General features: G+C 55.2%; 11 protein-coding genes across 11 annotated transcripts; 8 read left to right on the forward strand and 3 right to left on the reverse strand.

Moving 5' to 3' along the window:
- Positions 1 to 89: 89 nt before the first annotated feature.
- Positions 90 to 1,777, forward strand: pex26. Its single transcript, XM_025632931.1, has 2 exons — positions 90 to 686; positions 747 to 1,777. The coding sequence occupies exons 1-2, from the start codon at positions 229 to 231 to the stop codon at positions 1,648 to 1,650; spliced, it is 1,362 nt and encodes a 453-aa protein (XP_025496086.1). The 5' UTR covers positions 90 to 228; the 3' UTR covers positions 1,651 to 1,777.
- Positions 1,769 to 3,245, reverse strand: BO82DRAFT_371303 (uncharacterized protein; the record flags this gene model as incomplete). The annotated part of the gene is made up of 2 exons (XM_025637265.1): positions 1,769 to 2,405; positions 2,470 to 3,245. The coding sequence occupies 2 exons, from the start codon at positions 3,243 to 3,245 to the stop codon at positions 1,769 to 1,771; spliced, it is 1,413 nt and encodes a 470-aa protein (XP_025496087.1).
- Positions 3,246 to 5,997: 2,752 nt separating this feature from the next.
- BO82DRAFT_350673 (putative succinate:fumarate antiporter (Acr1)) lies at positions 5,998 to 6,813 on the forward strand. Its single transcript, XM_025634217.1, has 2 exons — positions 5,998 to 6,113; positions 6,187 to 6,813. The coding sequence occupies exons 1-2, from the start codon at positions 6,023 to 6,025 to the stop codon at positions 6,798 to 6,800; spliced, it is 705 nt and encodes a 234-aa protein (XP_025496088.1). The 5' UTR covers positions 5,998 to 6,022; the 3' UTR covers positions 6,801 to 6,813.
- Positions 6,814 to 7,164: 351 nt separating this feature from the next.
- On the forward strand, positions 7,165 to 8,921 carry BO82DRAFT_428870 (twinfilin; the record flags this gene model as incomplete). The annotated part of the gene is made up of 4 exons (XM_025640481.1): positions 7,165 to 7,417; positions 7,615 to 8,321; positions 8,496 to 8,747; positions 8,805 to 8,921. Exons 1-4 carry the CDS (start codon positions 7,399 to 7,401, stop codon positions 8,919 to 8,921), a joined length of 1,095 nt encoding a protein of 364 aa, XP_025496089.1. The 5' UTR covers positions 7,165 to 7,398.
- Positions 8,922 to 9,222: 301 nt separating this feature from the next.
- BO82DRAFT_273869 (PHF5 family protein) lies at positions 9,223 to 9,549 on the reverse strand (the record flags this gene model as incomplete). The annotated part of the gene is made up of 1 exon (XM_025631075.1): positions 9,223 to 9,549. One exon carries the CDS (start codon positions 9,547 to 9,549, stop codon positions 9,223 to 9,225), a length of 327 nt encoding a protein of 108 aa, XP_025496090.1.
- Positions 9,550 to 9,967: 418 nt separating this feature from the next.
- BO82DRAFT_350676 (pinin family protein) lies at positions 9,968 to 11,796 on the forward strand. Its single transcript, XM_025634218.1, has 4 exons — positions 9,968 to 10,202; positions 10,303 to 10,936; positions 11,045 to 11,113; positions 11,204 to 11,796. The coding sequence occupies exons 1-4, from the start codon at positions 10,192 to 10,194 to the stop codon at positions 11,624 to 11,626; spliced, it is 1,137 nt and encodes a 378-aa protein (XP_025496091.1). The 5' UTR covers positions 9,968 to 10,191; the 3' UTR covers positions 11,627 to 11,796.
- BO82DRAFT_141363 (uncharacterized protein) lies at positions 11,641 to 12,024 on the forward strand. The gene is made up of 2 exons (XM_025630074.1): positions 11,641 to 11,899; positions 11,966 to 12,024. Exon 1 carries the CDS (start codon positions 11,708 to 11,710, stop codon positions 11,897 to 11,899), a length of 192 nt encoding a protein of 63 aa, XP_025496092.1. The 5' UTR covers positions 11,641 to 11,707; the 3' UTR covers positions 11,966 to 12,024.
- Positions 12,025 to 12,127: 103 nt separating this feature from the next.
- On the forward strand, positions 12,128 to 13,994 carry BO82DRAFT_326753 (alpha/beta fold hydrolase). The gene is made up of 7 exons (XM_025632932.1): positions 12,128 to 12,312; positions 12,460 to 12,512; positions 12,585 to 12,692; positions 12,775 to 12,884; positions 12,962 to 13,301; positions 13,388 to 13,439; positions 13,517 to 13,994. The coding sequence occupies exons 1-7, from the start codon at positions 12,234 to 12,236 to the stop codon at positions 13,792 to 13,794; spliced, it is 1,020 nt and encodes a 339-aa protein (XP_025496093.1). The 5' UTR covers positions 12,128 to 12,233; the 3' UTR covers positions 13,795 to 13,994.
- Positions 13,919 to 15,562, reverse strand: BO82DRAFT_350680 (uncharacterized protein). The gene is made up of 6 exons (XM_025634219.1): positions 15,543 to 15,562; positions 15,283 to 15,492; positions 15,088 to 15,235; positions 14,959 to 15,031; positions 14,769 to 14,893; positions 13,919 to 14,709 (listed from the first exon to the last, which is right to left on the reverse strand). Exons 2-6 carry the CDS (start codon positions 15,470 to 15,472, stop codon positions 14,004 to 14,006), a joined length of 1,242 nt encoding a protein of 413 aa, XP_025496094.1. The 5' UTR covers positions 15,473 to 15,492; positions 15,543 to 15,562; the 3' UTR covers positions 13,919 to 14,003.
- A 708-nt stretch (positions 15,563 to 16,270) lies between these two features.
- On the forward strand, positions 16,271 to 16,894 carry BO82DRAFT_371308 (60S ribosomal protein eL43; the record flags this gene model as incomplete). Its single annotated transcript, XM_025637266.1, has 4 exons — positions 16,271 to 16,289; positions 16,370 to 16,400; positions 16,558 to 16,722; positions 16,831 to 16,894. The coding sequence occupies 4 exons, from the start codon at positions 16,271 to 16,273 to the stop codon at positions 16,892 to 16,894; spliced, it is 279 nt and encodes a 92-aa protein (XP_025496095.1).
- Positions 16,895 to 17,917: 1,023 nt separating this feature from the next.
- Positions 17,918 to 20,366, forward strand: BO82DRAFT_380520 (putative PHD and RING finger domain protein). The gene is made up of 2 exons (XM_025637767.1): positions 17,918 to 18,336; positions 18,443 to 20,366. Exons 1-2 carry the CDS (start codon positions 18,030 to 18,032, stop codon positions 20,044 to 20,046), a joined length of 1,911 nt encoding a protein of 636 aa, XP_025496096.1. The 5' UTR covers positions 17,918 to 18,029; the 3' UTR covers positions 20,047 to 20,366.
- The last annotated feature ends 1,441 nt before the right edge of the window (positions 20,367 to 21,807 follow it).

A 21,807-nucleotide genomic window follows, 5' to 3' on the forward strand; every position in this document is an offset into this window, starting at 1 on the left:
AAGCTGGAAGCAGCAAACGATCGGTCCGTATGAGAAGTGCCGGTTAGTGTACAGCGTTCCGTCCTCCTCTCCCAACCCCAACCTCCTCCCAAGTGCCATTTGCCTGACAACCAGATTTACCAATTATTAGATTCCTCCGTCGAAGCATCGTACCTCTCATTTCATCATTCCCAACTCCATTCTCCCACTTTCAAGTCGCCTGTCGCATTCCCGCTGGCGGTAGCTACAATGGCCGACCCATCGGCATCTCAGTCGCAACACCTCTCCTCCGCAACATCAACACCACCACTTTCGCCCTCCAAGCTCTGCTCCAAGACCTACAAAAAAGCATCGCACCTTTTTCTCACACGACGACTTCAAGAAGCGCTCGCCGCCTTGGAACCCGCCATCACCTCTCCCAGTGGCAATGACGACCAATTCACCAACGGCGACTCCTCCTCAGCCCTCGGCGGGCCGCCCATCGCCTCCGCCCAACCCACGTGGCGGATCAAAGTATGGAATCTCTACATCACTCTGCTGAGCGGCATTGTCGACCTGGGGCCTGAAGAAGGCAAGGCAGTATTTGGACAAAAGGAATGGAAAGCCATTTCGTCCCAGGTTCGCGAGGGACAGATCTGGGAGACTGTCGTGCAGACCGGCTACCAGGGTCTTGAGGGCTCCGTTGACGCGGAAGTTGTATATAATCTGTGAGTGATCCTCAGCGTTGCCAGCCCGATCCTACAACTGACCACAGCTCAACCCATCAGCGCCACCCTACTTCTCAGCCATATGCCCTCGCAGAAACTCAACCAACAGCGACTCGAAACCTATCTTTCGTCGTCCGGTCAACCGAACCTAGACATCACGGAGCAGCATCTGCGCGACAACTCCTCGTCCACGACGTCGCTGCAGCGGGCCAATGGCGGGACAGATACGCCGAAGGACTTGAACGCACGGGTACGGATCATCGAGTTGTTCACGCTGCATGTGCTTCCTCGCAACGAGGAATGGGACTACGCGCAGGAATTCATTAGTCTGAGTGAAGTCCTCGACGAGGAAAGGAAAGACGTGTTCTTGCAGACACTAGAGGGGCTGAAGGAGGAGAAGCAGCAAGGCGAGCTGCGCGCTGCGGCGCTGCAGCGGGAGAAAGACGCGGAGCTCGAAAGACAAGCGCGCGAGGCTGAACGACGGCAACTGGAAGAGGATGCCGCCGCTGCCACTGCTGCTGCCGCACAGTCGCAGCCGAAGGGTCATGGCCGGAGCAGCAGCGAGGTGGATTACGGGATTGAGAAGACGTATCCAAACGGCAGCATCAAGGGCCGAGGGAAGAGCAGCGAAAAGCAGGGCAATGGGAAGACTGGGGCTCCTTCCACAGGCCGCACTGCTTTCTCGCCGTCGAGCTCAAAGAGCATCAAGAAGACAGACAAGCCCGACACGCGAGCCAAGCGATCACAAGCCCTAACGAATGTGGTCCGCAATCTGATGCAGTTCATCAGAAAGAGCATCGCGGGGAACCCGCTCTCCTTCGCGCGGACGGTGCTCTTCATGCTGGGGATCTTGTTCGCGCTGAGCAGACAGGACATCCGGGAGCGCATTCGGAGGATAACAGGCGCGGGGTGGCAGAAGGTCAAGGGGACGATAGGGATGGGGGTGAAAGTGAGCTATATCTGATGACGAACCATGGTCTGTGATGCTGGAACTGCATCGACTTGTCCCACCCACGTTCTGTATCCTTATTCCTGTAAATTCTTATTCTATTGTACGAATCTATCAAACGAAACATGGCCGGTTATACAAGGGTGGAAGCGTCCTTCTCGCGCCACCCCCCATTCTCCACGGTCCCTCCTTTCCCTGTTACTTCCTCGGCAACAGAACCAGAACCAACTCCCTCCCGCTTACTCCCCTCACCCTCCCCACTCCCCTCCGCATCCCCCAACTGAACCCCCTCCACCCTCACCCTCCACTTCCTAAACCAATGCACAAAGAAATGCGCCACACAGATCTGCTCCGTGGTAAACAGCAACACCGGCACCGAAGTCTTCGCCTTGAGATACAGCTCCAAGGACCCCCACATGGCATACAGCAACGGAATGCCCAGCGCGTTACTCTTGGCGGGGGCGCAGAAACACACGGCGATGGCCTCCTTGGGGTCCATGGGCCGAAACGGCCGGAATTCCACCACCTTCCTCCTTTTTGCGCCGTCGTCCTCGCCGGGGTTCTCCGCTGCTGAGATGAACCGCGAAAGGAAGGCGGGCACGGGGATCGGGATCGCCAGGCTGGCTAGAAAGGCGGGAGGGCGGGAGAAGATGAAACATACCGCTGTCATGAAGATGTAGAGGGCGATGTTGAACAGGGTTACGAAGATGATGGTTTGGGCGGAAAGGGTTTGTAGGGCGCCGGTTGCGAAGCAGGAGCTGAATGTTGACCTATTCCTTGTGTGAGATGTGGGATGGGATGGGATGGGATGGGATGGGATTGGGGGATGCGAACCAGATCAGCAGCAGCAGACAGGCGGTGCTCAGCTTGGGCAGCTTGAAGGTCTGCAGGACCCAGGCGGTGCGGTCGGGCCAGGTCCAGCGGACGAGCTGGCCGACGACCAGCGGGAGGAGCACGGCGAGGCCGAGCTGCTTGAAGACGTCGCGGTACATGGCAGAGAGGTCGCCGTCGGCGGAGGCGCGCCAGGGGTCGAAGGCCGGGTCCGCGGGCAGCAGGGTCATGGTCCAGCCCGCCGTCACAAACGGGCCCAGGAAGTTGGCGATGATGACCTCGACGAGAGCGGCGGCGTCGTCGCCGCCGGCGGAGCGCGTCATCACCACGTTCGACGCGATGGTCGTCGGGATGCAGGCCAGGAAGACGTAGCCGGCCAGCACGGCGCGGTCGATGTGCGCGTGCGGATCGCCCACTAGTATAATGTGCACGACCGCCAGCATCAGCGCCGGGATGAACAGAAACGAGATCCCCTGCACCAGCACGTGCAGCCGCCAGTTCAGCAGGTGCCGGAACAGCTTCTCGCGCGGCACGCTGAGCCCCGAGATCAGGAAGATGAGCGCCATCGCCCCGTACAGCACGCTATACTCGGACCGGATGATGCCCCCGTTCTTCGCGACGTTCGGGAAGTAGTAAGCCAGCACGCAGACGACGCCGATGCCGATCAGCAGCCATTGGCGCAGGAGGAAGCGCGCGGTCGTTGTCAGGGCTTGTCCCACGCCCCGGCGGTACCATGGTGGTGATGGTGGTGGTGTTGGGGTTGGCGAGGCCACGCTCATGATGTATTCCCACTAAGCGTTTCGTAGAACTCAGAGAGGTGGTTCTTGCCAAGCGTTTCCCCCTCACCTTATAGCAGTTGGACAAACACAGATTGTGCCATTTTCGCTCTGCATGATGGGCGAGTTTTGTGTCGGTGGTCGATCGGGGTCAAAATCTAGGGCCGACCTGATAAACCGATAGGCTGAAAGATCTGCCATGGTGGGCTACGCGGTTGCTGTTCAGTTGCTGTTGGGTGTGGGCATGCATGTGCGCGGTTGCACAGTACATACTTCTGGAGGTAGACGCCAGATAAGAACTAGATCAACAATCTTATCTGGAGCACTCAGTCCTAATCCACAGTATCAGTCAGTATCAGCATCAGCTAGATCGACGCAGTATACTCTGCTGTACCCTATCGGGCCAACAATCAACCGTCCGTCCCTCGGAGCACGTGACCCTCCCCTAACCATCCTACATCACTTACTCGAGCGCTGCAATAGAGCTACCGCAGGGAACAAGCAGCTGAACCCCTCATCGGAGGTTCTCCCTCCCCCAGAGACGATCCTCACAACCAAGTGAGACAGACCCCGGTGCAGTGCGACCAGCAGCATGTGAAGATCTTAAATCAGAGCCTCAGGCCGGCGGCCGGCTTTCACCCCGTGGTCCGTGGTACTGTAACGATTGATTATCGATATCAATTTTTCGTCTACTACGAAAAGGAACTGGGAGCTATGGTTCTCTACCAAATGCAGTTTCGCAAGAAATTTGCCGGAACAGACTGGACTGGGAATGGCAAGCCGCGGGAGGGAAAAACGGTCAGCAGACCATGGATAAAACCTGAACCGTGGGGTAAGCACTTTTGTGCATCGGAGCAATGGTAGAACTCCGGTGGTCACAGGTCACCAGATCTTTGTGGACGAGATCTTCCCAAGCAGACAGTAATGCGACCGGTCCAGAGAACTCCGGGGAAGAATGGGAAAGCCTGAGGGGGCTGTGAGGGTTGGAAACGACCTCGGCAGCATCTCGAATCTCCAGTTTCTTGGCCCGGGAATACCCGTGAACTACCTCCATTGTGATTTTGAGGGCCGTGTGCTGTGTGGGCTACAGTTGTTACAGTGCATACAATTAAGTGTTAGGTTCACCATGAAACTCTGACTAAGTTTCCCAAAGATCACTGTCACAAGCTTCCAAACTCTGAATGCGGGAGGATGATGTTGTTCACGACACGCAGATGACGACAAGATCCAGCATGTGAAGGTGGTTTTGGTTCTTCGCCCAATGCAGTTTGCTGGGCTGAATCACTGACTGGCACTCAGGGTTTGGGCTCTGCTTGCCTGTATGTGTGGTTCCGCTGTGGTCCAGTGGCACCGCTCGGAGGAAGATTGGCCGGGTACTACTCATTCAGTCAGTCACTGGGATTGCCAGACTGACAGGCCAAGAGCTGCCCTTGGACCCGAAGCCTCGGAAGAGCGAGGTCGACAACGTGGGGAGGAGACAGGCCCCCAGGCGACATGAGCATAAGGATGATGTATTGTGTACTGTACGTACTCCCAGAGTACTGTAGCTGATGCCTTGATACTTGTAGACAATGAGGAGAACCAGCGTATAAGAAGGTCGTATGCTCCCCTGTCCAAGTATAGATCAAAGACATTCCTATTCCTCTCTTACTATAATCATCCTTCTCCTTGTTGCGAATAATTTTCGGCTGTTGCAGCGGCGGCAGCTCATCCGCAGTTCCGCTCGTCCAGCGAAGCTTCCTCCGCTTCCCCGTCATAGCTTCTCCACGCCCGGCTTCTCAGGGCTAAACTCATCCTGTCCGTCCGCCCAGCAAGTAGAGATCCTCATTGCCGAGTCTCCATTCCCCCCTCCCCCTTTGCGATCCCCATTATTATTATTATTATTATTATTATTGCGACTATTGTCATCCGGGACAAACCAGTCATTCTGCGCGACTGGTCCGCTAGACCCCAGATCCAGTGACCTCCTCTCAATCGCCGATTTTAAGTACCTTGACTTGGTCGAGCCGAGGGAACGTAGTTGCTATACTTCCGTATCTCCCCGTACCAGCAAATTATTTGGCACTGCTTGTGAACCACCGATCCGTCAATCCTGCACCCTATTTTAAAAAAAAAAAGATTTCCCTGCGCTCCAGAACGAGGGCTTACCATTCTCCTTTTCTTTCTTTTTTTTTTCTTCCCTTTTCCTTGCTTCCCTTCTTTTATCCGCCCAGGTTTCCTCGCCTTGTCTTTGCCATTGCCAAAGAAAGCGCATACAATCGCATCGCTTCGACTGCTCGCGCTCTACCTGGTGTAGCCCTGAGCGTCAATTGACCGATTATCTCTTGAATCACACAATCTTTTCATCATGTCTGCGAAAGGAGGAAATGGCAGGAAGCCGGCTTCCCCGGCTGTCAATTTGATCGGTACGAAGCTCTAGTCCGCTCCCGGCGCAGGCGCTGCCGCACAATAACTGACTCGCGACAGCTGGTGGTGGTGCTGGTATGATGGAGGCCCTCGTGTGCCATCCTCTAGGTAAGACACTCGACCTACCGCGGGCAATCAGAATAGTCCACTGACAGTCATTTAGATACCGTCAAAGTCCGCATGCAGTTGTCGCGTCGGGCCAGAGCCCCTGGTGTGAGTAGCGCAGTCGCGCAAACGATCGCACTCCAGCTGACACTTTGGACCAGGTTAAACCCCGCGGATTCGTTGCCACTGGTGTCGATATCGTCAAGAGAGAAACCGCGTTGGGATTGTACAAGGGTCTCGGAGCCGTCCTGGGAGGCATCATTCCGAAGATGGCCATCCGATTCACATCCTACGAAACGTACAAGCAATGGCTCGCGGACAAAGAGACTGGAGCCGTGACCAGCAAGGCCACATTCCTCGGTATGTCGACACGGCAGCGCTTCACTGAATGGGTTGGCCCGAGAAGTCCTGACTGACATTTTCCCCTCAATAGCTGGTCTCTGCGCTGGTGTGACGGAAGCCGTGGCGGTGGTCAACCCAATGGAAGTGATCAAGATCCGTCTGCAAGCACAACACCACAGTCTGTCGGACCCTCTGGACACCCCCAAGTACCGCAGCGCCCCGCACGCCCTGTTCACCGTCATCCGAGAGGAAGGATTCAGCACCCTGTACCGCGGTGTCTCGTTGACTGCCCTCCGCCAGGGAACGAACCAGGCAGCCAACTTCACCGCCTACACGGAGCTGAAGGCCTTCCTCCAGCGAAGCCAGCCCGAGTACGCCAACTCGCAGCTTCCGTCCTACCAGACGACCTGCATCGGATTGATCTCCGGTGCCGTCGGACCCTTCTCCAACGCCCCCATCGACACCATCAAGACGAGACTGCAGAAGACCCGCGCCGAGCCCGGCCAGTCCGCCGTGACCCGCATCGTGGTCATCGCCAAGGACATGTTCAAGCAGGAGGGTGCCGCCGCTTTCTACAAGGGTATCACGCCCCGTGTGATGCGAGTGGCCCCGGGCCAAGCCGTCACGTTCACTGTCTATGAATTCCTGAAGGGCAAGCTTGAGCAATCGCGGTGGCCCTTCGTCGGCGGCACTTTCGAGGAGTAGCGGCGGGGAAAAGGTGTTATGCGGGTAGTAAGGAGTGAGCCGCCATGTGTTTTCGAAAGCATTTGATACCATTGAGCATGGTGGCGTTTTCGATCACTGCTTTTGAGATAAGGGATTTGCTGTTTATATTTTATTTTATGTGCTGTTGGAGGCCCGGATAGCCGATTCTGGAAGATTCACATCTGGGGTGGATTGTATATATCACGTCGTTTTGTTTTGGTCGCATGTATCCTTTGTATCTGTACCTTTTTTTGGAAAGATGGTTAGATTTGTGAATGTCCATCGCGATTTTTCTGATGATGATGATGATGACTGTTATTGTGAGACCAAAGTAGCAATCAAGTATTAAAGAAAAAAAAGTGGCCTTGAGAACTGGAATAAAAATCAGGATAAGTACAAGTTAAGAATAGAAACCCGATTTCTCTTCCGCTCGTCCAACTAAATTGCACCCCGCCAGACACACCGCTTCTGCGCTGGCCCCCTCCGTCCGCTCCGCAGTAAACATCCGTCCGTCCCTCTTCCCCGTCAACTGCAGCAACAACAACCACCGACAGCATCAGAGAAAACCCCACACCAGTCTTGGTGTCTTTCTTTCAAGATGCAGTCCGGAATCTCAGGTACGTTCTCATCTCCACTGCACACTTCTCTGGCTCCAAGTTCCCCAACATTTCCCCCCGATCCTCCACCCGGCCTCATCCCCTGACATTACGACATGGGCCCCATCTTCCATCAAAAACCACCTCACCATCCACAACCCCTCCTTCCAATCCCAACAAGAAACCCCCCAAAACTAATAATGTACAAATCCTGGTAGTCTCCCAAGAACTCCAAACCGCCTTCACAAGCTTCACCACCGACGCTACCCAATTCTGCCTGCCGGTGACCATCCAATCCGAGCGCCTGACCCCGCTGCCCGCGCTCCCCTTCGCCTCCCCCTCATCGACCGAGAACGCCGCCAGCTTTTACGCCTCCCTCCCGCAGCTCTCCACCGTCCTGGAACCCAAGACCCCGATCTACCTGCTCCTCCGCCGGCCCACCTCTGACTCGCAAAGTGAACTGCTCGCCCTCACCTACATCCCCTCCAACGCGGGCGTGCGCAACAAAACCCTCTTCGCGGCGACGCGCGCCACGCTGGCCCGCGAACTGGGCACGGAGAAGTTCGCGGCCACGATCTTCGCCACGGACGAGGAGGAGGTGATCGGGGAGGCGGCGTGGCGGGAGCGGGAGGCGGAGAAGTCCCGGAAGGATGTTGGAGCTGATAGTGAGGGGCTCGGGTGGAGGCGGGAGGATCTGATGGGCGAGAAGGAGCGCGAGTTGGAGGCCGTGAGGCGTGCGGAGGATGAGGCGCGGTCCGGCACCCCCGGCCGCGATATTGGCATCGGGGGCACGTTCCAGCGGGGCAGTTTGTTCGCCGCCGGGGGGACGGGCGGGGGCGCGTCGGGGATGCGCATCCAGATGCATGTCGATGATGAGGTTAAGGCGGCGCTCGGCGGGTTGCAGGCTGGGGGGTTGGTGCAGTTGGTATGTGTTTCTCCTATCCCTGTCTTTGGTCTCGTTTGATGCGGGTGATTTATCTGGTTGCTGGGGGTTTTTTTTCACTCCCGGAGAGGAGGGAAGAAGAGGATAAGATCTGCTTTGAATGATTGGATCTGGATTGGAGGTCTCGCTAACGATATGCTTCGCAACTAAATACAGGCCATCGAGGTCAAGTCGGAGGCTTTCAAGGTGGCTGTCGCCGAGTCGGGCGTCGAGGCCAACTCCGTCCAGTCGCACATCCCGGACTCCTCGCCGCGGTACACTTTCTATCACTACCCTGACTCCGATACCGTGGTCTTCATTTACACCTGCCCGTCTGGGTCGTCGATCCGAGAGCGCATGCTGTACGCTAGTTCCCGCATGCACGCGCTCGCGCTGGCTGAAGAGCAGGGCCTGAAGGTCTCGAAGAAGGTCAGTCAACGGCTGATCCAGTAAAAATGGGCCTCCGCTAACATTTAGGACTTGCAGATTGAGGCATCCTCTCCCGATGAGATCTCCGGCGAGAGGCTGCAGGAAGAGGTCCACCCGCAACAAAGCACCGGGCCCAGTCGCGGGTTCGCGAGACCGAGACGTCCCGGACGGTAAATATGATCAGTCCCAGGTGGACCCAACGGCTGCCCCTGATTTCTTGTACATCTTGCTTTTTTGCTCTATGAGATCGATACAGTATATAGCCCCTCACCCCGGCACGGCACTTAGAGAGCTGAGCGTTCTTCCACCACCAGCTTTTGTGTTCTCGCATCAATTCATTCGTAATAGCCAAGACGAGGCGCTTCGGCAAAAGTCGAGCATCACATCACGTAAGAAAACTGGCCATAACCCGCTCCATTTCCCCAGGCCAGCGGCGAAACAAGCGGTGAATAAGCGGTACAACGGGCGGGCAAGGTCAATGATTTCGAAAACTTTTTTTCTGGTAGAACAGGTCCGTCCGCGAACTGCCCAGATTGATGATCTTGGGGCACCCGTCGCGGTCCTTCTCCAGGCGGGTGCACTCGAAGCAGTAGAAGGCGTCGCTGATCCCCTCGCCGCCGCAGACGATGCACTTGTTCTGGTAGTTGCCGAAGGAGCACTCGTCGCAGATGCGGACCAGGGTCGTGGGGCGCACGTAGGAGTCGCAGACGGGGCACTTGCCGTCGCACTTGTCGCAGAGGCGGCCGATGGAGATGCCGGGCTGCTTGCGGCACATGACGAGATCGGGGTGGTGGCGGGACATTTTGTGGGTGTAGGGGTGGTTGTGGTTGTGATTGTGGGTGAGGTTGTGATGATGGTAGGAGGTTTCAAGTCGGTGATAGGGAAGAGGTTTGAACTTAAGGGGTGGAAAAGGTTTCACGTAGCAGGAGAGGAAGGTGTTGTACGCTGCAGGTGGCGTGGATGGAGAGGATTTCAAAGCAAGGGTGAATAGCTAAGCTCGGAGGTTTGGGAGAGCTGACGGAGGTGTGGTCCAGATGAGAGGGAGTGAAGAAGGAAGAAGAAGAATCGCCGCGCTTCCTCAGTCCGGCTCTGCCACTGCAACATGAACTCCAACGGCAGGCCCCGATTGGGTAAGGCGTGGTCCGTGCACGAAGCAGTCCCGCGCCGCCGCCGAAGCAGCTGGCCAGAAGTTATCGATCGCATCGCTAACTTGAACTAGAGTTATCAGTTTGGGAGTTGGTTGAGAAACACTCTTGCCCTGCTCTTTCTCGGTCGTGGGTGATTTTTGTGTCTGATCTCTCTTCCTCCTTCACTCATTGTCATTGCTTGTTCTCCTTGGTTGCAAGGCACATAACACCATCTTGTCTTCAGCACTGGTGTTATCAATTTTCTTGGGAACCCTTTCGTACAACCTCCCCGGTCCGTTTGGTCTCTGAGTGCGGATATGGCTGAAGGGTATGTCTCAGTCTCAGTTCTCTCTGTTAAAGCATACTCCACACGCTCTTTGGGACGAGACACGTTTTACTGACGCTATGACAAAAATACACCCAAACAGAACTCTCGCATCGGCAGTAGCTCTGCCCGATCCAGAAGACCACCAGCCCCGACTCCCTTCCCCAGATCACACAACAACAAATGCAGGCCTCAAACGGCGACAGTCCTCCTCCGCTACCGAGGCCGGTGATGATGTCACAGCAGTCGGCAGAGAAACAGACAGCAAACGCCGCCGATTGAGTACCTCCGCCTCCACCACCCAGCCACAAGACCAAGACCAAGACCAAGACCAAGACCAAGACCAAGACCAAGAACAACAACAAGAACAAGCCGCAGAAACAAACAACAACGACCACCCTCCAGTCGTCCAACCGGAACCCACAGCAGACCAAGACCAGAAGCCCCCGGCCTCCCCGGAAGAATCGAAACGCGCACCACCCCCACCGCGCCGACCGGCCGCCGGACGCAAGGACGAGGAGCGCAAACGCGGCCAGCGGCTGTTCGGCGCGCTGCTGGGCACGCTCTCCCAGAGCTCCTCGAACACGGCGGCCCAGAGACGGCGGGCGGATATCGAGAAGCGGCAGCAGGATAAGCTCAAGTTACAGGATGAGGAGTACGGGGAATTGAAGAAGAAGCGGCGGGAGGAGAGGGTGCAGAGACGGAAGAAGTACCAGAGGGCTTATGAGGAGGAAGCGGTACGCCCCCCCTCCCTCTTTTTTTTTCCCTCATTCTGGATTGCTTCGCAGTTCTGGGGGTTACGAGGTGGTTTACGGTGTAAAGTGCTAATTTGTTATCATGTGCAGATGCGGACTCGGCATGAAAATATCTTGGCTACGGCGAGGTATCTGAAGACAAAGGCGGAGCCTGTTTTGGTATGTGTTTCACCTTTGCCCTTGTAATCCTTGAGGGTGATAGGGGGTTGGCTTGCATGCGGAGTAACGCTAACTGTGGGTGCTGGATAGTACTACAAACCATGGCAATTGAGGTCCGATGATGAAGACGTTATAGACGAACAGATCCAAGAGGCGGAAGCAACCGTTGCCCGAGAAAGGGCCGAGTTTGAGGCACGCTATGCAGCTCAGAACCAGGACACCCACGCAGAGGACGAGCAGAAGCCGGAAACCACACAGGATGATGCGCAGGGACCGGCGTCGGTGCCAGAATCAGAAGCCCACGAGTCCAAGAGCGTACCGGAGGAGACTGCTGTACGCGCAGAAAACTCAGGCTCGAAATCCGAAGGGGAGGCAGAACAGGCCCCACAAGACGCCACACCCGCACATGATAGCACCGTGTCTGTGGCTGACGGCCACGATGATCTGCATCGCGCACACGACGATGACGGCGGAGAGGTGGTCGAGGACCAGGAGGACACTGTAATCTACTGAAGAACCAACTGCAGCTATGAGCGGTTCGATCCTATCTAACTGTACTCTACAATAGCCATATTCTGAGAATTCTGCAGCATTATGTACACGACGAAAAGGCAAAGCGTGGAGTTGGAACGCAGGCACGATGTACGTACGAGCATGTATGGAGTAACTGTAGCTGCATTCTGCTGTATCTTGCATCTGACAATTAGCCGAGGCATTTTCGGCAGAACGATCAAACAATGGGGGACTGGGGAATGTACCCCTCCTCCCTCTCTTGTGTCTCCATGAGTCTCTCTCTCCCTCTCTCACGATTAATCCAACGGCTTATCTAAAAGACAGACTGACTGAGCGAAGCCTCCCGTCGCGTGCCCAACTCCACTGGCCCAGCCTCGTGGTGCTTTTGGAAATTAAATATAGCTTCAGTTTCACGTGATGAACAGCTGGCGGGGGAATCTCCATCAGGTACCATTTATTAGATTAAACCGAAAGTCGGTATGGTAGATTCTGCTCTCTTCACCCAGTTATTTTTCCGTTCTGCTAATTCCATTATCTTTGACTGTCCTTTCAAAAAGTAGTTGTACTCGCCGCATAAAACCATCCTTTTGTTGGTGGTGTCCCAGAAATGGCGGTGGACAAGATCGACGTCACCGGCGACTCGCGAGTCGAGCGCCGCTCTGCCAATCTCAATGGCAACACATACAGTATGTGAGAAGATTATGCATATTTTTGTTGCTTGGTGGTCAATTGCTTCGATATGCGACATCCGACACCTGCGTGCCGCACTGCTTGCACTTATCAGGTGATTGAGCGATAGACGCACCGAGGCTGATGCATACATATATTGCCAGGCTACTTGTATAGCGAGCCGGAGTCGGGAGTATACCGCGCCACCATCTTCCTGGTGAGTATCAATTGCGCGGTGTACACAAAGCCTCGAACTAGAGTCTAGCAACGTAACCTAACTTGAAACCAGCTCCATGGCTTCCCCGACCTCTCCATGGGATGGCGCCACCAGATCCCCATGCTCATCGAGATGGGGTTGAGAGTAGTAGCCCCAGATTGTCTGGGCTACGGACAGACCGTATTCACCCCCACCCATCATCATCACCACCACCACCACCACCACCAATACCAAACATCTCGATCACTAACTAAGCCATCAGGACGCCCCCGAGGACATCCACCTCTATTCGCACCGCAACTGCGCCAACGACATCAAAGGACTCGCCGCCCACCTCGACGCCCAGCAGATCATCCTCGGCGGACACGACTGGTACCGCCCCTAACCCCCCAACCATATCCCCCCTCTGTTCCCTTCAATTCAGCTAACAAAAAGTGAACCGAATCAAGGGGTGCCGCCCTAGCCTACCGCGTCGCCCTCTGGCACCCCACGCTGGTCTCGCACGTGTTCACCGTCTGCGTGCCCTACGCGCCGCCCACGCGCAAGTACCTGTCGCTCGAGGCGCTGACGGAGCGCCGCATCGCGCCGCACTTCGGCTATCAGCTGCAGTTCCGGGGCCGGGCGCTGGAGCGGAATCTGCACACCAAAGACGAGATCGCGCGGTTCCTGTCGGCGCTGTACGGCGGGCGCACGGCGGACGAGGAGAGGAGCGTCGCGTTCGATGCTGAGGTCGGGGTGCTGTGGGATCGGTTGGAGAAGGTGGCGGGGTCGGGGCTGTTGAGTGAGGTTGTATGTTTTTTCTTTTTTTTTTTTTTTTGCCTGGGTTTGGGGCAGGGTGGTGGTGCGATGCTAACAGTATCTGCGCGGGTATACAGGAACTGGAGTACTACGCTACCGAGTTTGCGCGGAATGGGCTTCGCGGACCTTGTATGTTCCCCCCTATCCTACCCTTGGATATGAGTGGGTGGCTGTGGAAGGTCCAGGCTAATCTGGGGTCGGAACAGTAAACTGGTACCGCACCCGCAAGATCAACTACGAGGACGAACTGGCCATCCTCAACCGCCGCATCACCGCCCCGTTGCTCTTCATCCAGGCCCTCAAGGATCCCGCCCTGCCGCCTAATCTCGGCGGCGGCATGACCAGGACGATCCCGCATTTGACCTACAAGCAAGTGAACACGGGCCATTGGGCGCTGTGGCAGAAGCCCGAGGAGGTCAATGAGATCATTGCGTGGTGGTTGGAGGAGGTCGTCTTTGGGAGGGCGGGGTTGTCGCGGTTGTGAGGTCTACCGTTCGGAGTATTGTATTGCTTGATGGGGGTCTGTGATGGGTGGGAATTGCTGGATTGATTCCCTGGGCTTGCTTGATCCTTACTGGTTAGGTTTGATTGTGTTCCAAGTGACTGCGTCATAAGATTCACATACAGAAGGTGAAAAACATACAGATATCACAAATATGATCAGACAATAAACAAAAATTTAACAAAGCGAAGCTAATGCTCAAAGACCTGCGTCTCAACCCGACACCCAACCTTCTCCCACCGATCCAGCAACTCCTGCCCCAGCACCGCCGTCGTCACAATCCCACCCCGCGAAACCCGCTTGACCTTCTCCTCATTCTCCAGAATCACCATCGCCGCCTCCGCCAAGCTCAGCCCCGTGAACTCATAACAACCCCCCTGGTACCGCAACTTGCCGAACGCCCGCTTCGGCGCCACAGGTTGATCCGCCGTCGCCACGGCCCGATACTCGAGGTGGTCGTTCACCGACGCCTCGGCCGTCGGCCCCGCGCCGGGCTGGTAGACGTACCGCCGGATCAGAGCGCGGACCGGCGCGAAGATCAGCAGCGAGATCACGGCCAGAAACGTGTAGTGAACGAACACCCCGACGAGCGCGTTGCGCACGCGCAGGAACTGCCGGAAGTGGAAGTGGGGCCCGTAGAACTCCGGCATCAGCGAGCTGCTGCGGTGCACGACGTTGACGTCCGCGAGGCCGGATGGCGAGGTCGTCAGCGCCCCCAGGTCGCGCACGTACCGGACGCCGGAGAGTTGGGCGAGGAGGGGCTCGCCGGGTACGTTGGCTGGGGGTGGCGCGGCGGCGAGCGCGAAGGGGTTGGCGGATTTGGCGATGTCGGCGAAGGAGAGGGTGTCGAAGACGGTGAGGATTGTGCTGAGGGTGCCGCCGCTTGCGCCCGAGGATCTGGTGGTCATGTTAGTAAGGAAGTCGGGTAGTGCAGTGGGGTTTAGGTTGCCACGTACTTCATCTCGTGGATGGCGGAAACGACTTCCTTGGTGTCGCAGGCGAGGTCCTCGCGGATGCGTTTGACAAGAGCCCAGGCCAGCATGTCTGCGGGGGCGCTTTCTATTCCGACGGAGGGGATGATCTGTAGTTGTTGAGATGTGGTTAGAGAGAATGGTGTTATGGAGCGAAGACGCGAGCAAGACGTACAACGGCGCCGTTCGACTTGGCTGTTTCATGGTATTTCTCAACAATCGTCTTCACCCAGGGAGTTTCTCCGGTTCTACATGGTGGCTCAGTCAGTATAGGAGGTCAAACGGGAGACAAAGAGAAACCGACGCATCGACATAGTGTGTCCCATTGCTGGCGCAGGCTTCGACCACCGGCGTCGAGTACAAACAGTATGGACCCACGCAGTTGATGATGACCTTCGTCCTGCGTACCAGCGGGGCCAGTTCTTCTTTATTGAGCTGGACAGTAATAATATCTACTATCCATTAACATGTGAAGACGCGTGTAGCGGCGATACAGTACCAGGATCTTTGCGATCAGGATTCAGAGTCTTGAAGTCCTTGACGGCCTGCTCAAGCTTGGGCTGAGAGCGTCCACCCACTGCCCATTTCAGGTTGGTCGGCAGATGGTTGACGATATGCTGGGCACAGAAGCGTCCTGTGTAACCAGTGGGGCCGAGGAGAATGATATCGTACTCTCTCTGAGACTCCATCTCGGCGTGGTGGGTTGCTACTATCGATAAGACTTAGGATTTGAAGTGACGGCTCGTAGACCACACGTACGCAGCCGGAGGCAGTGATTTAGTTGTTCAAAGGAGTTGCTGCACCTGATGCGCGCATGGAACGGAGTTTATACAACTAGGGATGGCTTGCCTGAGGTTGCTCGGTTCCGGCCAGATCGGTGGTAGCACGAGTACTAGACTGGACTAACCGGATCCAGACATACCAAAGATCAGTCTGCCCCATGCATGTGATCGGATATTTATATGCCCCTCATTTGGGGAACTGAACTTCGCTCTACAGAAGCTGATAGAATGTATTACAGTAGTTAGCATAAGAGCCTCATAGGTAGCTTTCACTCTCCTACCCCAAGAGCATGGGTGCACAATACTAGTAAGCGAAGTTGTCAGCACCTTGATGGCAAGTAATGCAGGGCGAATTACATAAGCTCGAACCCGTGAATTTATTATGTCATCACGACTCCTGCAGAATATGCGCGCACAGTAACGCGGCCAGGAGAGTCATAAAGAGGAAGGAAAAAAAGGTAAAATAGAAAAGAAGACTTGAGAATGTGGGAGAAGTAGAACTCGTTGACCCTCACTGTCTCATAACGTGAATACTCGGATCTATGCTCTCCTAGAGACAGCCCAAGTATGATGCGGCTCACGTGACTCTAGGTGCAGCCCTAAGCGAGCCCGCCCACAACCACTCCCGACTAGAAAGACTCACGTCTCGATTTCGACTTACCGCACTGTATCCATCTTCGACCTCAACAGCCGGATCCAGCCAAGATGACGAAGCGCACTAAGAGTATGTGTATACCCTCGAATCTCTGCGCGAGAAGAATGCGAAATTGGCCTTTTGAATTAATTACTGACTGGATATTGCAGAGGTCGGCATCACCGGTAAATATGGTACCAGGTAGGCACTCGCGCCCTTCCACTCCGAACCCCTCAGAAAAAATTTTCGAAAAGCCTCGATCGCGACAACAAACCGAACGATGATTATCGAGCAAACGGCACATCGAAATCCTTCGCACCGTGACACGAAATGTATATTGACGATGGCATGATAATAGATACGGTGCCTCCCTGCGTAAGCAGGTGAAGAAGATGGAAGTGTCCCAGCACGCCCGTTACATCTGCACCTTCTGCGGAAAGAACACCGTCAAGCGCCAGGCTGTTGGTATCTGGGAGTGCAAGGGCTGCAAGAAGACCGTTGCCGGTGGTGCCTACACCGTCTCGTAAGTCCCGCCATCTTGTCGACTTGTCGACACGAACCAGCCAGACTGGGCCCCCCGCAGCTTCCAAGAAGTGACACGATTGCTGATCGCTGGACGTTTGTAACACAGTACCCCCGCCGCCGCTGCCACCCGCTCCACCATCCGCCGTCTCAGAGAAATCGCGGAGGTCTAAATGTGATGATGGGATTTCCTTTTCTTTACGTTTGAAATAAAAAAATGCCAAATTAAGATCTGGAAAACTTCTATGAGCGCTCTTCTCGTTTCCGAACGTCGTTGCCCCGATGTTGTTAGCACCGAATCCGTCCTCGATTTAAGACTTCCCCTTCTAGACTTAAAATGCAATCGGTGATACCAGGTCATTCGCGGTACCAATCTTAGTCTTCGAGTCACACCCTTCGAATCATGCCAACTCTCTGCAATGTCCTCGTATGACCTCTGGTCTCTCGGTTTCTGGGGTTGAGAACTTGTGATCCTCCTTTCTAACGGGGACTTCGTGGCTGTCCAGCATGTGAGGGACCTCGAACCCTTAAGAGCATGTCTCGTGCGGCGAAATTCTCTTGACGGAAACTCCAATTCTCGACACTACACGCGCGGTTCACATTGCAGAGGGTTGCGGTTTTGGTGGGTGGTTTGATCTCCTTGTCTGATCATGATCATCTAAGCCGGTCAGCGATCAGTATTTGCATCATTTGGATATACTTCTCGTAGAGTCTCTATTCCTGCGACCGAACACCAGGAAATGCGGTCGCCAGACATGCTACTTTCACATAACCACACACGAGGTGCGATAGATCGCTACTAACTTTAATCAATCCCAGGGGCAAGGAGGCGGTCTACACTTGATCGGAGGATAGCGTTGATTCACCGCAGAACAAATGGAATGAGGGGAAAGGGGAAACGTGGTCTGTGTGAAATAATTTCAGCTGCTTTGCTTATTGTGACTGCTTTCCTGCTAGTGCTCCTGCTGTTGCTGGTGCGCCTGCTGGTGCTGCAAGGGCCAGGGCATTTCTTGAAGCCATCATCCCAAGGACTGACTAAGCCTGCTTTTGCCGTTTTTTGGAGGGAGTGATTGGCTCTGGGGGTCATGGTCACGTTGGGCTCCAGCCTGCTTTGCGTTAGATCGGATTGGCGGTCCACCTTCAAAAGGCCGGTTGCTTTCTCCACCACATCACTCGACCTGACCTTCTCCCTCCCCCCTCCCCTTCCCTTCTACATCTCAAAACTTTCCTATTTTCTTTCCTTTTAAGTTCTCTTCATGCCTTCTCTCAGCGTTCCTGCAGACACCTCTGAAATCGCCCCTTCTGTTAATGTCCGACACTTGTATTGTGTGCTTAGGAGACCTTGGCGAAAGCGCCAGCGATCCTCTTGCCGTCGCCGCCGAGGCCGCGCCAAGACTTGACCTCGAGCCAGAGACCAGGTCGGCCAACATTGCCAACATTGCCAGCAAGGTCGATGGTGTCGATGGCAATGAGGATCCCGGTCAAATCGCCCAGTTGCTACCTTGTGGTCACATCTTGCACAACAACTGCCTCAAACCATGGGTAGAACGGGCCAACAGCTGTCCGATCTGCCGGCGGAGTTTCAATGTAGTCGAACTAAGTGATCGCCCCGGCGGTAAGTCCTTATCACGCCCCTCCAAACCACCATTGAAGCCCCTGGCTATCGATCTACACCATGTGGCCGTTCTCCCTGGCTAATATATCGACTTTCCATAATACAGGTCCTGTCATCTCGTCATATGCCGTCCAGGATCGAACCCAAGTCGCCGAGGTTGATCCTTCGATGGTTATCGAGTATATTGATGATGACTTCATCGACTTCCAGCCTTGTCCCGTCTGCGGCGATGCGGACAACGAAGATTTGCTTCTTCTTTGCGATGGTTGTGATGCACCCTCACATACCTACTGTGTCGGTCTCGACGAGGTGCCCAGTGGGCCCTGGTATTGTGCACGGTGTGAGAACCAACGTCGTCTCGGACGCTCCCCTGAGACGACTGACAGGGGTTCCCGACCGCAGGATAGACGGAATCGCCGTACGAGAGCACAGCAGCGAATGCTACAGAGCAGAAATCAGCTCAACTCCCTACATTGGGCAAGGGTATGGCAGTCTGTTTGGGATCACTTAAACATTGACTTGGATTTCCCCTTCGATGATGACAGGGCGTTGGAGCGTGCTCGTCAGCAGCAACGACGGGAAGAAGCCAATCAGCGTGAGTTTCGCGCATGGCAGCGTCGTTTTGAAGTTGCTGAACGGCAGGGTGGTAGCAACCGCTTTCGGGATACTGCGGCCTTGCTCGATATCGAGGCCCCTCGGCCATCGCGGCCCCGCGTACCTCGCGAGCCCACCCCCGAGCCAGAGTCGCTTGAGGAAATGAGAGCCTGGAATGCATTCGAGCGTGCCCGAGAAATCGAGAATAATCCGAGTGCGGCAAGAAAACGTAAAGAGCCCACCATGTCCCCATCGCCGGAGCCTACCGAGCCTGCACGCAAGCTCAAGCGACCCCGGACTCGAAGGGCCGAAGACTTGGCGGCTCTTGCTATGCAGAACGGGGAGTCATCGCGGGCTGCAAGTGCACAGGCCACTGCTCGGATCAATGCCGAACCTTCGAGCGAGCCGAGTTTCCTCCAATCGCTTCTGAAAGAGGTGGAGTCATCGTCTACTCACAATGGCATCAATTCACATGGTCCATCAGCCCATTCTTCTATCGCCCCGACCGATCACTTCACGCCTGGCCTGACCTCCCCTTCCATCTCGCCTGCTCCCTCTAACCCCTCCTCTCCACGGATGTCTTCTACAACGCCGCCTCCACATGGCAGAAACAGACCAGTATCGCCTCTACAACTCGGGTCGCCTGCAGACCCTTCATCCCCACCGTTCTCCCCGGACGTCTCTTCAATTGCCTCGGACAAAGATCGCCATGAAGAAGAAGATCAGTCCCCACGTCATACCCCTCCTCCTCGCTGGAATCGTCGGATTCCCCGGGCTGCAGCTCGCTCAGCAGCCCTACGTTCGCTCCATGCCTCCCCTTCTCGCTCGGGGCCGTCAGGGCCGTCATCCGCGGTCAAGTCGGCCGTTCAAAGGCTTGTAGTTTCTGAACTGAAACCCTACTATCGCTCGAAGCTTGTTTCCAAAGATGAATACACCGACATTAATCGGAGTATCTCCCGGATGCTCTACGAGCGGGTGGGTGACGTTGAAACTCTCGAGCCCGATGCCAGAGCCTCTCTGGAAGGGGTGGCTAAAGACGAAGTTGGCAAAGCCATTGACACGCTGAGGCAGCGCAAAGATGCCGTCAATGGCCATGTCCTTGAAGACAGCTCATGATTTACTACAACGACTAAGCATTTTCCGGCGTTTTGCAGCGATTTTTGTGGTGTCTGGTGGAGGACAAACGACCCTGGCGTTCGTTGTGACTTGGAACTACTGTATTGGTGGGCGGGACCCCGCACGGAATCATTGTCTGGAGACCCCAGTTCACGCTCTATGGTTGGTGTAAGGATAGGTCTAAGCTTGAGCTACTCGTTTTCATATTTAGCATGGTTATGTCTGCAGCGATCATATAGCTTCGAATTGATCTGGATCATCTACCGCATCATCGCCGGCTACCCATGATGGGTAGCCGGGGGTAGCGATGCACCTTGCACTACGGATACATGGCATTTTATTTTTAATTATACCTTGATGAGAATCTCTTCAATTGATCACGACAAGCGATGGATCGTCGATAGTGATGCGTCTAAAACGAAGTTGGAATCACAACAGGACAGGACCCTTGAGTAAAACAACCTCTAACCCTACAGGGCAGATTAACACCACACCGTCCATCCACCCCCGGAACGTCTTCAAGGTCGACAGTGGATCCCCGCCCTCACCGCCATACTGCTCTCTCGCTCAGACTCATCGATTGATTTCTCGCAACGCAAGCTAGAGTCCAGATTTCATCACCCGCTACTCCGCAAGGGCGCCGATCCCCAAGGGCCGCATGTGCGGGGATCCCGAGAAATCAAGGACAGCGTGCAGGTCGGGGCGTTTCACACCTTGGCGCAACATTGTCCATCGCGGGAGGGCCACCGTACGGAACCGTGTGATTAGGACCAGGCGCTTCACAGTCCTGGTCCTCAGTCGCTTAGACCGAGTACAGGTAGGTGCCAGAGCTTTAAGGGATACTATCTATCTGAGTGACTGATTCTTCACCAGCAAAGATCCTTCCTCATCTCCCTGTCCTGCAATTGGTTAAGCTACTGCACTGGACTGGATAGACTACTACTCTGTAGGTACCCTAGTAGACTTGCTCCTCAGGGCTGCGGTGGTGGCCCGTGCGTGTTTCTGTCGGCTGCCTGCGCCGATGACTAATCGAATGATATTCACTAACCTGGTTGCGTCGATTGGTGCGCTGCCGATTGGGCATCGGATTCGATAGGGCATCCTGAATACTCCTACCTCCTCATACCTAGTCCACGGTAAGGTAGTCAGTTTCCATACTGGTACCAACTCACACTATTGCTCAAGGTGAACTGCCCCATGGTCAGGTAGCAGGGGAGCACGGAGTACCGCCCTGCAGTGCATTCGAATCCAGAAACTGCATAATAGAGCTGGCTTAACAAATATCCAGCCACCGTCCAACTGCCTGGACATAGTGTACAGTCCGACGTAGTTTGAAACGTGACTAAGGACCCGGTGGTCTTAGCTAACTATGGGTAAGTTAACTACTACCGCCGTGTTTGAGGGAGTGTATGTACTTACGTAGTATGGTTCTTAAGACCGTCCTCCCCACCGTGTCGGCACAAGAACCCTCATTTAAATACTGATCTGGGTTGGTGGGTGGATGGAAGGAAGGAACGGATTTTCCTTCGGGTGTACTCCGTTAAAATCTAGACTTATCTCGATAGGAACCCCCCTTTTTTTTTGCTGCATCCATGGCTACATACTAGGCCCCACTACGGTTGCGCGGTGTCTGTAATTTCTAGACTATTACTTCGTTTGGCTTTGCCAATCCTGGATACCGTTCTTTTCGCAATGACTTTTCCTGGGGGAGAGGTTAACGCTGCATGTACTGTACTGTGCTGTGAGGTTGCAGCGCGTGGT

This window comes from Aspergillus uvarum (genome assembly GCF_003184745.1).
Source record: "Aspergillus uvarum CBS 121591 unplaced genomic scaffold BO82scaffold_5, whole genome shotgun sequence".
NCBI lineage: Eukaryota > Fungi > Ascomycota > Eurotiomycetes > Eurotiales > Aspergillaceae > Aspergillus > Aspergillus uvarum.